Source organism: Carassius carassius, chromosome 21 (genome assembly GCF_963082965.1).
Source record: "Carassius carassius chromosome 21, fCarCar2.1, whole genome shotgun sequence".
Classification (NCBI taxonomy): Eukaryota; Metazoa; Chordata; class Actinopteri; order Cypriniformes; family Cyprinidae; genus Carassius; species Carassius carassius.
The window spans coordinates 17,922,331-17,936,054 of record NC_081775.1 but is presented as its reverse complement, the minus strand read 5'-3'; the positions used below and the strand labels follow the sequence as shown (position 1 = coordinate 17,936,054).

The 13,724-nt window shown below is 38.3% G+C and overlaps 1 protein-coding gene across 1 annotated transcript; it reads left to right on the top strand.

Annotated features, from left to right (window-relative positions):
- The first annotated feature begins 2,308 nt into the window (after window positions 1-2,308).
- On the top strand, window positions 2,309-11,967 carry LOC132097683 (F-actin-capping protein subunit alpha-1-like). The gene is made up of 10 exons (XM_059503555.1): window positions 2,309-2,404; window positions 7,144-7,207; window positions 8,464-8,515; window positions 8,627-8,690; window positions 8,990-9,196; window positions 9,301-9,380; window positions 10,249-10,327; window positions 10,409-10,480; window positions 10,557-10,619; window positions 10,727-11,967. The coding sequence occupies exons 1-10, from the start codon at window positions 2,366-2,368 to the stop codon at window positions 10,865-10,867; spliced, it is 861 nt and encodes a 286-aa protein (XP_059359538.1). The 5' UTR covers window positions 2,309-2,365; the 3' UTR covers window positions 10,868-11,967.
- Window positions 11,968-13,724: the final 1,757 nt, after the last annotated feature.

Sequence of the window (13,724 nt, the reverse complement as noted above, 5' to 3'; positions counted from 1 at the left end):
CAGTCATAATTTAGCTGATAATCACACAGAAATGATTCAGAGAGAGAAAAATAGGCAGCAAAATCCACTGACTCTTCTGCTGTGAAATAACAAAAGCTTCTCAGTTACAGCACATGCGAGTGTTTTGGAAGAGGTCTGTGCGTGTTTGATTGGATCACAGAAGGGCTAATACCTCCACATATCCCTCCACATCAAAGCGAGAGGCCTTAACAACTGTCACATCACATCAGTGCCTTCCCAAGTATGTGTGTGAGGCAGAATTTATCAGGGCAAAGCAGGATCAAAGGGAGGTAAGGTTACCACACACACAGGTCGTGGGAACACACCTCGCTTCCTCACCGCACACACAGATTTTTTTACTGCAAAGTTCAGTGAGAGGGAGGTAAATACCAGAGACAAATGCAAGAAATATAAACCAATAGACACTAATGTTGGTTATGATCAAAGAGATGACACATTAGTGATGGATGACTTTCTCTCTCGCTTCTTTCGTCCCTCACTACCCCTATTTTGCTGTGTTGTGATGATAAGGCTTTCAAGAGTTCACACACACATTTGTTCCAGTAATTGTTTTGCCGTGTTCAACTTATGAGACTATCCACAGCACACTATAGGCTATAAAAAACATTCCTCTCTGTGTCCTTTCGCTCTTTTTCTCTGTTGAGACATCATACGTCCGTGTTTGAAAACTGTTTGAAAGTTTGTGGAAAGAATTTGCAAGTCTGGACGTAATGTTTGCCTTTGCTTTGTTTAATTCTAAATAGTAGGTTGAAATGTTGTATATTTAATAGGAATGGTGCTATAAGCAAGAAACCTAAAAGATCCAGGCTCTGACAGAAGATATGAGAGAAGAGGAGGGAAAGGGGGAAATTTGGGGGCCTAAAGGTTCCTCTGTGGTGCACTTCTCTCCAGGCAAGCGCATTAGTTCCAGGGCGTTAAAATGAAGTTCGATGGCTCATCCTCTTCCTGAGATCCTCTTCCTTTCATAATGTCCTGCTTGCATTTATATGTACATTGCTTTTATTTGACTCTTCAAGTCACTTACAAAATGTGCGTGCATTGTGCAACTACTTCAGCAAATGGAAACGTTAATAGAAAATACCTCATTTTTTATTTAGCTCTCCTTGAATAAGTGAATTTTGAAGATCTGTGTCAGATTCTTGAGAATAAAACAGGCCCCAGATGTGAATGCTGTTGTCTTGGCTTGCAGCGATTTCACCTTTATAGTTTTAGATGTGAATGTGCTTCTCACAGATATTGGCAGAGTAATCGCGCCATCTACTGCTCAATAAAGTTTTTTTTTTTTTTTTTACATATAAACATCCAACAGCAGTTCAAAGAGAAAAGAGGACAGCAGAAGAATCACAGAAAGGATATGTCAATTATCTTGTTGAACATTTATAATTACTATTTTGGCTAACATTACTGGAGCCCTATTATAACATGTACCTATGAAACCATTTACAAATTTGACAAAACCTCATTTTTTAGGACATCCACTTTTCTTTTTTTCTTTATTGTTATTATTATTATTCAAATGCAGAAAGCATTTAGTTAGGTTTGTCCTAGCGTCTGTAAAAAACTGTAAGTGGGTTATTAGGGTTAGGTTATGGTATCTATGTACCGTGGTGTACACACACACACACACACACATTTGTGCGTGTGTGTGTGTGTGTGTGGTCCTGGTATTCCCTATACGTTATGGGGTCCAAACATTGTGTGTGTGTGTGTGTGTGTGTGTGTGTGTGTGTGTGTGTGTGTGTGTGTGTGTGTGTGTGTGTGTGTGTGAGCTTGGATGGAAATTAAAACTGTATACCTCAGATATTAAAGAGGAATGTATATTTCAGACTGTAGATGTAGTGCATTTAGCATGACATACAGTTTTTTTGTATTATTATTTTGTTACTTTTTGGAAATAAAATTTTCACAAGAAAAAGAATAAGAAGATGTGTTTAGATCTACTTATTTTTAAAGAATCTGCTGAGTGAATTATTCAGTGCCAAAAACACATTAACCTGTCGCCACCTCCTGGCATAAGATTGTAACTTAAAGACAGGACCACTACTCGAATCATTTAAATAATCTTTTTATGAACTGATCCAAATGATTCGAGTCATCGCTGTCAATCAAAATCCCCATTAGAAAGTGCACCTGGAAGTCGTGGGATGGGGAGTATATCCTCTCCGCGAGCTTACTGTCAGAGACGGGAGAGGAGAGGAGAGGAGAGGAGAGGAGAGGAGAGCAGAGCAGAGCAGGAGCTGCGCGAGGCGGTGGCTCGCACTCCGTTTTGCCCTATTATGGTCACGAGCGTGACAGCGCGCGCTACCCAGCATGCGCCGCGGGGTGAGGCTCCGCCACAGCCAAGATGACCGACTTTGAGGAGCCGCTCTCAGACGAGGAGAAGGTAAAAATAAAACATTACATTAACTTTTACAAACCGCCCAAGTACACACGCTCGTACGTCTTTATATTAAAACCCTCCGCGTGCAGAAGGATGAATAACTGGTTCCCGGAAGGAGCGCGAGGTTGCCTAGCCGGTTAACTGTTAGCCGTGTGCTAATCTGTGAGGAAGTGAAATCGCAGCTTTGCACTCTCGTAAAACACAGAGACCTGGCTTAATAACAACGATACACCGAATAACAAGCAGTATTTTAGTAGGACACACGCAGTCCGTTAAAGCCGCAGTGGCCGTGTTGTTTTGAGTTGAAGTGTTGTGAGCGTCAGCTGTTAGCAGATAACGTAGCTGTCAGAGTGAGTTCAGAAATAGATCACAGCAGATCCACCCACTCCGAACCGAGCCGAAGAACTTTAACGGGCTGTGCTCCGGTAGAATTACACATTTGTGGGACAGCAGATGCCAGCTCCGCCTGACACGACAGCTATCTGAGCCTCGGCCGGATGAAGTTACTATCGCAGGAGCGGCTGTGTTTGGAGGTGGAAGTCTGCCGTCTACGCTGGTTTAAAGAGATAGTTTAGTCAAATTGAGAATACTGTCGTCATTTACACACCCCAGTGTTGTTTCTGCATTGATGCAAAAATCAAATGTTAGGAAGAATGTTAGCGATGGACCGTCTCGTTTATAGTTGGCTTTTAATTGTATCTTTCTATATTTTGAATCTGAAGCACAAGACTGTAATTAACATGGTCTGTCACTTTGACAGTAGTCTAGAGTTTTATATGGAGCAGACGGGTGGATTCTGATTTATTTGTGCTGTTTCGTTCAGTCTCTGTCAGCATCTGTCCCTTTTCTAAAAGCTGCATTTAACTGCCACGTATTTTCTTCCCCTTTAATTACATGTGATCATTTTCTGCATACTTTCAGAGCTTTGCGTTACAGGCTCAGTTGACTTCCCCAGCGAGGCCACTGGAGATTCTCATTAGGCAGATTTCCAGATGCTGCTCTTTATGTTAATCTCTTTCCTTTCATATTTATTAAACTGGTTTTGTTGGTCGAAAATATGTGCTTGACCGCTTCTTTTGGTGGGTTTAAATGACATTAGCTGTATGAAAATTAATGGCATCCAGTGTTTTAAATTATTATTTTTTTTAATTTTATTTTACAGTGAAATATTACAACAGTAATATTTTATCTTATTTTAATTAATATATATTTTTTAAAATAATAATTGTTGTTATATCCATCCATTTTCCACTACTGATCCGGGTCAGGGTCGCAGTGGCAGCAGGCTGAGTAAAGAAACAAATGTCTTTTTCCCTGGCCACCTCCTCCATCTTATCCTGGGGGATCCCAAAGTGTTCCCAGGACATCCGAGAGATCTAATCCCTCCAGTCACTTATACTGTTACATAATAATCTTCATATATATTCACAAATATTTTTAATCACAAATATTAATAATTTAAGTACTTAAAATTAGGGCTGTAGCTATCGAATATTTTAGTAATCGAGTATTCTACCAAGAAATTCCATCTATTAATCCAGTAATCGGATAAAATAGGTTTTGCTTAATTAAAGTGGAATATAGGGCTGAAGCGATTCCTTGAGTAACTCGATTACAAAAAATGATCGAGGCAAATTCCTCTGCCTCGAAGCCTCTTTTAATTTATTTAAAATCTCACGTCAGGTTCTTTCACAATGATTTTTTTAATGTGACACAACGCGTTTACGACACCCAGAAAGTGGAAGGAGACACAAGCGCTGCGTCCGAAGTCGCATACTGCAAGGAGTCAGCAGTGTTTTAATTTGAGGGCGCGAGCAAACATAAAGAGAACGTAGTGGCATGAGTCCATTGCAAGATAGAGCTGTCATACTACAACTAGGGCCCTGTGATTTCCGCGATGCAGAAAACGCGGAGGGAATCGCGGAATCCAGTGATAAAAACGGAATTTACAGTTAAACGTGGAATGGCACGGAATTTGCCAAATTTTGAATGAATTAATCAAAAATAGGTCATTGCACTTACATCAAATCACGATATGGACTAATATCTGTAAATATTAAGCCGGAACAATCTATTTAAATATGAATCCTGCATGTTCTGCGTGTCTGTGTTAATGAATGGAGCAGAAGCGCGTCTTCCTTTATTAACACACACTGAAGCGCGCGTGACGCTCGCGGTGATTTCAGCGTCTGCTGTCTCACTAGGACGTGAACACATGAACAACATCTCCAGAACTGCTCTGACAGTCACTTCATGAGCATTTGACCGTTTGATTTGAGTAAAACTAGCGTCACATCCATAGACTGTATAAAAATATGGACGTAGTGTCCGTGACGTCACCCGTAGACTGCTGAAGAGAGTTTTTGAAGCCTAAAGTGTGTAGAGCGGGCCGTCGCCATCTTGGCAGCGCGTCACCGCGCGACTCTCCCGGACAATCAAAGATGGGCAAAAAGGCAGGAGCTAGTTGCTTTAGCCACGCCCACCTAGCGACGGCAGTGTCAGCAGCGGCAATCTCCCTGTCACTCAAGTGGCCACGCCCTTAATTATGCAGAACTTTAAGTCTTAATATAATTTAAACGGATGAGTTATAAAAACATTCACCCCCCTCACAGTTGTCATGAAGGGCAAAATGAGCTATTTAGACCAAAATCATTTTTTGAACCAGGCTGTAAACATGTTTTTTCCTGCTGTAAAGTTGGGCATTTTAACATGGGGAGTCTATGGGACTGACTCCCTTTTGCAGCCAGCCTCAAGCGGCCAATCGATGAATTGCAGTTTTAGTCACTTCCTTATTGGCCTCACAAGAGAGAGCGGGAGGTTGGCGCTCTGTCACATCACATACACAGAACTGTAAAGGTACGTCAACCCGTCAAAATAAAAGGCCGGTTAAAGACTATTGCTCAGCAGAATGTACATAGCCTACCACAAAAAAAAAAAAAATCAAACATTATTTTTTTTTAAAGGTTTAATCACAACATTTCTTCCATGTTTTATTTTTAATAGTAAATCCCCTTTGTTTACCAAAAAGTTGTTAATTTTCAATAATTAAAAGATAAATTAAATTAATGTTTTGTGTGTTTAATGTTCAATGTGCATCTCAGAAAATGCTTTATTTAAAACTAGGGCTGCAACTAACGATTATTTTGATAATCGATTAATCTGTCGATTATTTTTACGATTAATCGATTAATCTTTATGTACTTACAATTTAGTTTTGCCCATTTTTTCCAATTAAATTATTAACAAAGGGTCTTTATCATTGAACAAAGACTTTTTAGAGATATTAACCATTTTGCATGGTCATATCCTCATCAAAAATATACCTGGAGTTTTGTTTTATAATGTGTTAGTAATCATTTGTCAAACTCTTCTGCAATCAAAACACTGACCCATACTCTAGCAGATTTCACAAGGAGATTTCAAATAATGTTTTCACCATGGCAGTCCTTAGGGCTCCTAAAGTAGTTTAACATCCCGAACAAAGCTTAAGGAATCTTTCAGAAAATATTTTCACAAAGAATAAGAATAAAACAGAATAAATTTGCAGTACATTGCATTTTATTATTTTTTTCCTGTAAACACACAACTTACACCTGGGAAACAGCTTATGCTGTGAAATTGTAAACAATCCTTCGAATAAAGTGACAGTGGCATGAAACCTGAATGGAACTCACCTTTTAAAGTAAAATCCATCAGAAGGTTGTCCAGAAAAAAAATAATTATAATAATTTACACACACAAAAAAACCTGCTGTGTGGAAAAGAGCAGTGAATACTTAGAAAAAAAGTGCATTTATAATACATTTAAACATTTAACATTTAAACATTTATCTAATAAAGGAAGACGCGCTTCTGCTCCATTCATTAACACAGACACGCAGAACATGCAGGATTCATATTTAAATAGATTGTTCCGGCTTAATATTTACAGATATTAGTCCATATCGTGATTTTATGTAAGTGCAATGACCTATTTTTGATTAATTCATTCAAAATTTGGCAAATGTCCATGCCATTCCACGTTAAACTGTAAAAATCAGTTTTTTATGACTGGATTCCGCGATTCCCTCCGCGTTTTCTGCATCGCGGAAATCACAGGGCCCTAGTTGTAGTATGACAGCTCTATCTTGCAATGGACACATGCCACTACGTTCTCTTTATGTTTGCTCGCGCCCTCAAATTAAAACACTGCTGACTCCTTGCAGTATGCGACTTCGGACGCAGCGCTTGTGTCTCCTTCTGCTTTCTGGGTGTCGTAAACGCGTTGTCACATTAAAAAAATCATTGCGCAAGAACCTGACTTGAGATTTTAAATAAATTAAAAGAGGTTTCGAGGCAGAGGAATTTGCCTCGATCATTTTTTGTAATCGAGTACCTCGATGAATCGTTTCAGCCCTACTTAAAATAGTTTTGGGTAAAATATGTTTTTGGATGAACTATCAGTTTAACAGAGCACGGCAGATCTGACATGGAATAGTCCTGGTCCTGTTTGAGTGAGATGTTTTTGGATTTTTAGTAGTTTGGGTGATGTGGGTTTAAAACATGCAATTGTAACTTGTGTATTGTTGAGAACTCAGCGGTGTGTGTTCGTGAAGTGTTACAGGCCAGAGTGTGTATATGAGGTAACCTGAGCTCTAGAGTCACCCGCTGGAAACTGGCTGTGATTCAGTAGTGCTGAAGCCATAGTGTTTTAGTGAGGCAAACATGTGCCCACTCATAATTTATTATGTGTTATATCTGCAGGTCCGCATCGCAGCTAACTTTGTGACCCACGCTCCCCCTGGAGAATTCAATGAAGTGTTCAATGGTGAGTGTCATTTTTCAGTATGCTTAAAGGGCACCTATTATGCTCCTTTTTACAAGAAGTAATATTGGTGTTGGGTGCTCCCATAATGTGTCCGTGCAGTTTCAGCCCAAAATACCCAACAGATCATTTATTATAAGAGCTGGAAAATATAAAGTTATGAGTATTTATTAAAAGAAAGAGCTGTTTTAGAGTGTATCCCTTTAAATGCAAATGAGCTCGCACTGCACTGACCTGCCATTAGTGCGGATCAGAAGACCTATCGGTAAGCCCCTCCCCTCGAACGCAAATGAGCCAATGGTAGTTGAGTATAAGTTGCATGGGGAGCGGAACTCGGACATCTTTAGGTTTCCGTGCCAAAGCTCACATCGGTTTGATGTTTATGTTCAAAATCAGGAACCTGGGGTACTTGTAACACTGATTCCATGTTTCCTTAGAAGATAGGTATTATAATTTATTTTATTACATTTCCTAGACCCAAACAAAATGGAGCAAAATGTCCCTACGCATTCAATCCCAATGGCAATCCCAAAGACAAAATGTTCATTTTCTGGTTGTCATACTCTCATTAAGTTACCATTTTAATCTGCTCAACTAAAAATCTCTGGCCAAAACTAGCTAACATTAAAGTTAATGAGTCCATGCTAACATACAAACCTAAATTGTGGGCTGTTCTCATGTCACATAAGTTAGTGTAGGTCTGTTTTTTGTTTTGTTTTTTACATTAACAAAATTAATGTTTGTTTTCAACAAAGATGCAATAACATTTATAATGTTACAAGTAATTATATAATACATTCTGTTCTTTTGAAATGGGAAAAAGAATAACAATTTCTACAGAAATGGTAAGCAGAACAACTGTCTGATTTCTAAAGGATCGTGTAATACTGAAGACTGGATAAATGGCTGCTGAAAATTAAATAAACTACATTTAAAAAAAAATTTAAATAAGAAAACTTGCAGTAATATTTCACAGTATTACAGATTTGACTGTATAGAGCATATTTTTCTTTGAAAAAAATGGAACTGGCCCCAAACGTTTGTACAGTTTCTTGATCTCACTCTCCTATCCAACTGAAGCTGCAGTCCCACAATACCTCCTACAAACTTGTGCTAGTCACAAGAAGAGATTTGATTCTTCTTTGCTCCTGCTTCACAATGGATAGGTTTTATATATTATATATTTATATATTGTATATATTATATCAGACCTGTGTTTAGGTTTGTGACTGATTTTTAATGATTGTGTTTTTTGGTAGATGTGCGACTTCTCCTCAACAATGACAACCTCCTCCGGGAAGGGGCAGCACAGTAAGTTTACAGATCTTATTTGTCACGTTATGTCTAGATGCATCTGTATGTAGTTGAAAGTTTGTTTTCCTAAGAAGGATTCACGTTGCATTCTTCTGTTCTGTTTCACAGTGCCTTTGCTCAGTATAACATGGATCAGTTCACTCCTGTCAAACTGGATGGTAGTGAGGAGTCGGTAAGTTAACGTTTTGAAGTCTCACAGATGTAGTAATTTCAGTCGTTTTGGAAATGTATACGTACGTTTAGTTCCTGTGCTGCCATGATACTCTGTGTTAGTTTTGAACAGAGAGCACACTATTGACATTATTTATTCAAGCTGGTTGTAAAACTGCTCTCTGGAGATCTTTGTGTACTTTGTGAGTGATTAGGACGGGCATGAGCATTGGACTGTGAGTGTTTGCTGCTGCATTAGGAGAGCTGCAGATCTGTTTCATTAGTTTTGTCTAAAGAGGAAGGGACATCCTATTCCTGCAGGTTCTGATCACTGAGCATGGAGATCTGGGTCAGGGACGGTACTTCGACCCACGGAAGCGGGTGTCATTCCGTTTCGATCACCTGCGAAAGGAAGCGAGTGATCCTCAGCCCTATGAGGGAGAGACTGCCCTCCGGTCCTGGAGGGACGCCTGTGATGAAGCGCTCAGTGCATATGTGAAAGAGCACTATCCCACTGGAGTCTGCACGGTACTCAGTTTTCCTATGGGAAACTCAACAGAAAATTCTCTTACTGTTAGCACTTGCTGCAGCCATTGTTTGTGAAGTCATGTGCACTGATGTTTGTGCCGCAGGTGTATGGGAAGACTGTTGACGGACAGCAAACAATTATTGCTTGTATTGAGGGTCATCAGTTCCAGCCCAAAAACTTTTGGTGAGCAATGTTCAATGCTTAATCTCCTTATACCCAGCTCTCTGGAATACTTAATGTATAATGTTGCTAAACTATATTATTGACCCTTTGTCCCAGGCAACTGATTTCCTACATAACTTTGCCATTTTCATGATAATTTAAATCAGCATTTCTGGTACATTTAGGTTTTAACACAACATTTGGAATTGATAAGATTTAAATGTAAAAAAAACAGAAAAGAAAAAAAAGTGTAATTTTAAAAATGTAAATGTTTTAAAAAGTATCTTATGCTCTCCAAGGCTCCATTTAGTTGATCAAAATACAGTAATATTTTACATATTATAACAATTATTATTTACAATTTAATTACAAATATTATTAACCATTTTCTATTTGAACATATTTTTACATGTAATTTGTTCCTGTGATGGCAAATCCGAATTATCAGCAGCCATTATTTCAGTCTTCAGTGACACATTAAATGTTTTCAGTGCCATTTAATATTTTTATGAAAATGTCTTTTTTTTCAGGATTCTTTTTTATTAGAAAAATCAAAAGAAAAAAAATTGTGTGTAATATAAACAATTTTATAGTCTTTACTGCCCCCCCCAACCCCAAACCCCCCCCCCCCTTAAATATATAACCACTGACCCTGAGTCTTTAAATGGTAGTGTATTTGTTAAATAGTAGGTCTTATGTACAGCCAGCTGTCATTTTTGGACCTCTTAAAGGCGATTAAAAACTGATTTACTCTTGCCACGTTTTATTTTGCAATTATAATTAGGTGAGATTGGAAATTAGAATTGTCCAGTTCAATGTCTTGAGTCTGATCCCGTAGTAAGACTAAATCTGATTGTACGCTGACTCTCTGATGATTGTCTCTCATCAGGAATGGCCGGTGCAGGTCAGAGTGGAAGTTCACCGTTAGTCAGTCATCAGCTCAGGTGGTGGGAGTGTTGAAGATCCAGGTGAGACCTGACAGATTAGCATAGTGGGGATGAGAAAAAAAATGTGATGTGTAAAGTGTTACATAATTTGTTTTCCTACAGGTACATTATTATGAGGATGGTAATGTACAACTGGTGAGCCATAAAGAGGTGGAGGAATCCATTGTAGTGAATGTGAGTAAAAAAAAAATAGATATATTCACATAAACATTCAGTTGAGTGACGTGAATTCCTGCCCTTTTCTCTCTAGAATGAAACCCAGACTGCCAAGGAGTTTGTAAAAATCATTGAAAATGCTGAAAATGATTACCAGGTAGAAATTTGACATCTATGTAAATTTGAATTTCATATGATCGTGCATCCCTAATTTTGATGATCAGCATTCAGTAACATTTGTGCTGTTTAAATGTTTCCCTCCAGACGGCCATCAGTGAGAACTACCAGACAATGTCAGACACCACCTTCAAAGCTCTCCGCAGACAGCTGCCCGTCACTCGCACCAAGATCGACTGGAACAAGATCCTCAGCTACAAGATCGGCAAAGAGATGCAAAACGCTTAGAAACCGACCCGGTTCCTCTTCCTTCTGTTCAAGTGCAGAGTCTGCGCTCATAACACCACACGCCGTTCACTCAGCATGGAGAAGTCTCCCAAAAATGAAAAAAAAAAAAAAAAGTCAAAAACTTTTTTCTGTTTAAAAGAGGATTTGATTCCATTCAGCCTTCTGCCATTAATAGACTTGGATGGGTCTCAGCTGTGGATGAGGTTCAAATGAGAACTTGGAGGAAATCGTGGATCTAAATTATCTGCAATAGTCGCTTTTCTCTCATTTACCTGCTCGCAAGCCACTCATAGAGTTTGTATTGTTTTGATTTTTGTCTTTTTTTGTGAACTGTGACAGCTGCAATGCTTGTGCAAACGGTTTTTTGTGTTTCAAAACGGTGGATAAGTAATGCCTCACTCACTATATCTCCAAACCCCAATCAGACGACACACCCACCTTCCTCCTCCTCCGCCTACTGACAACCTGGAGAGATGAGATGTCCTGCTGTCCTGTTCTCAACTGTCCAGGCTGTAACAGGGAATGAATGCATGAGGTCAGGAGAGGAGAGGAGAGGAGGGGAATGGGCTTTGTGTCTGGGTTTGGAGTGGCCATCTGTCTTTACTGCTCCCACCGTATCTTTGTCTGACTCACAGTATGCTAAACTAAAATGATTTAATAACCCAAAAAGACAGAATAAATAAATTTATGGATAACCCTCTTTGGTAGCAAATGCATCCAAATTAAGTCTTGATTGTTACATTAATACACCAGATGAATTTTCTTCACATGTAGAGGTTTAGACTGTCTGTTACAGGTACTTGTGATGCATTTAGGGTATCCACAGTCTGAAACAAATCCGCAACTCACACAGTAAATCTGAGTCTCTCTCTTGTCCAGAGTACTGAGGGCTCCATCAGTGTTGCATTTGCATGTTTCTGCTACACTGCTTTCACGTTAACCTTGTTTGTCTTGACTGTTCCATCCATCAAAGATCCTCTGTGAAATACACCCATCCTGTAAGACTGGCATATTCTCTGTCTCATAACCTTTATTTTTTCAGATTTTAAATCATGCAAACATAATGTCTGTTCACAGTAAATGGCACCAAAATGACTAAATGGTTACTTCTGAGCCTTTATTGTGTAAACTGTTGTGTTTGTGCCTGATATCTTTACAGATTTATTCCTAGTGATGTTTAAGGGTGAGGACTATTCAAAATATCAAATGCATAGGGAAAAAGCAAACTTAAAAAAAAAAAAAACATTTATTAGCTTAGCGGATAAATACAGTTGGTCATAAATTAATTCAACACTGCTAACGTAAAAAATAATTAGGAAAAAATGCAACTAATTTAAACTATTTTCATACAACTAGCAAAAAGTTTGAAATAGAAATATACAAATTCCAAGTGTCGGTTAAGGTTTATTGATGCACAAAAAAACAAAGATTCCAGTAGTTAAAATCTAAACTGCTACTTAAGATTCAGTACAGTAGGAGAAACGGTGAGGTATTTAAAAACAGAAACATTAAATGACAGTAGAGCAGCTGAAACCTATGAAGCACAGGACAGATACATGCACCACATTTACTCATAAAAACCCAACATACTTAGTTCTCTCGTAAGCGTATTCATGCCAGCAAGATATTTACACAAATATAAAATCATGTCTAGTTTTATACTAAAAAGTTAAAACGTCAAAAGACTTCAAGAAGGACACGGGTAAGAAAAATAAGTCCCGGGGTAAAGTAATCATTAAATGATGACATTACTCGCTTGTGCTTTTACCATGGTTGTGAGTCATGTAAACTGGTGCTATAGGTTCTACCTAATATTTAATAAAAATTAAACATTTCAAGATAAGACTACAGTATAAACATAAAAATCAGTGATGGAATAATATATCCAGGCATGGTTATTAGACCCAGACTTACATTCGCAGAACATAACGTTTTGACTCGATTGTTAATATTGTTAACTATCATGTCCCATGAGAAGAATTTAATTTTTAATCTTCACTTACAGAAATTGTACTCTGGTTTGGCTGTTGTTTAATGCTTCCCAACCACCAGGTGGCAGCTTCCTGAGCAGTGCTTCAGACTGACACTAGAGTACAACGTAGTCATGGCGCAATACAGTAGGACAGAGGTTTTTCCATGACTTGTTTCATATCCGTTCATATCTCCAGTATTTAATTTCTAAATAGATTTTGGAAATTAACAGCAACTGCACATCATATTATATTACTGCTTGTGAGAAAAGCAATACTTTATATTTACCATAAACATAATATAAATGTCAGACATTCGCCAGACACAGATTAAGACTGACCGATTGGCTGAAGACTTGGTTAATCACCATTTGCTTAGAATAGTTTTTACTTTATATACTAATTTTTTTTATTTTATTTTTTTCTGTGCAGGTCATCAGGAATTGACTAATAGTAACATTTTAGGATAAATAAAAAATAATTTTGTAAAAATCAAAAACGCAATAAAACATTAAAATAATATTTAAATAGATTTTATCTTACAGGAGTAGTATTTAAGAGGTTGACTGTGTGTTCCTTTCAAACTTTTTACACAGTTAGGATGGGTTGGGCTCAGGCTAAGGTTTCTTCTGGGATACCGAAGGTTTTCAGTGAGGCATCACCTCTGTGTGCAGTTAAGCCGCCTGCAAACTAGAATATTTTAAAGCCGGTTTTCTAACCCAAACGATTTGGGAGATCTGTCGATAGAAGATGGAACAATGGATTGAGATGGAATGATTATAAAGCTTAAACGATTAAAACCATCTTTGAGTTAAGATTTGAAAAATGTCTAGTGTGTGGCCAGCCTTACTCTTACTCGTGCTCCTGGACGACCACCTTTCAACATA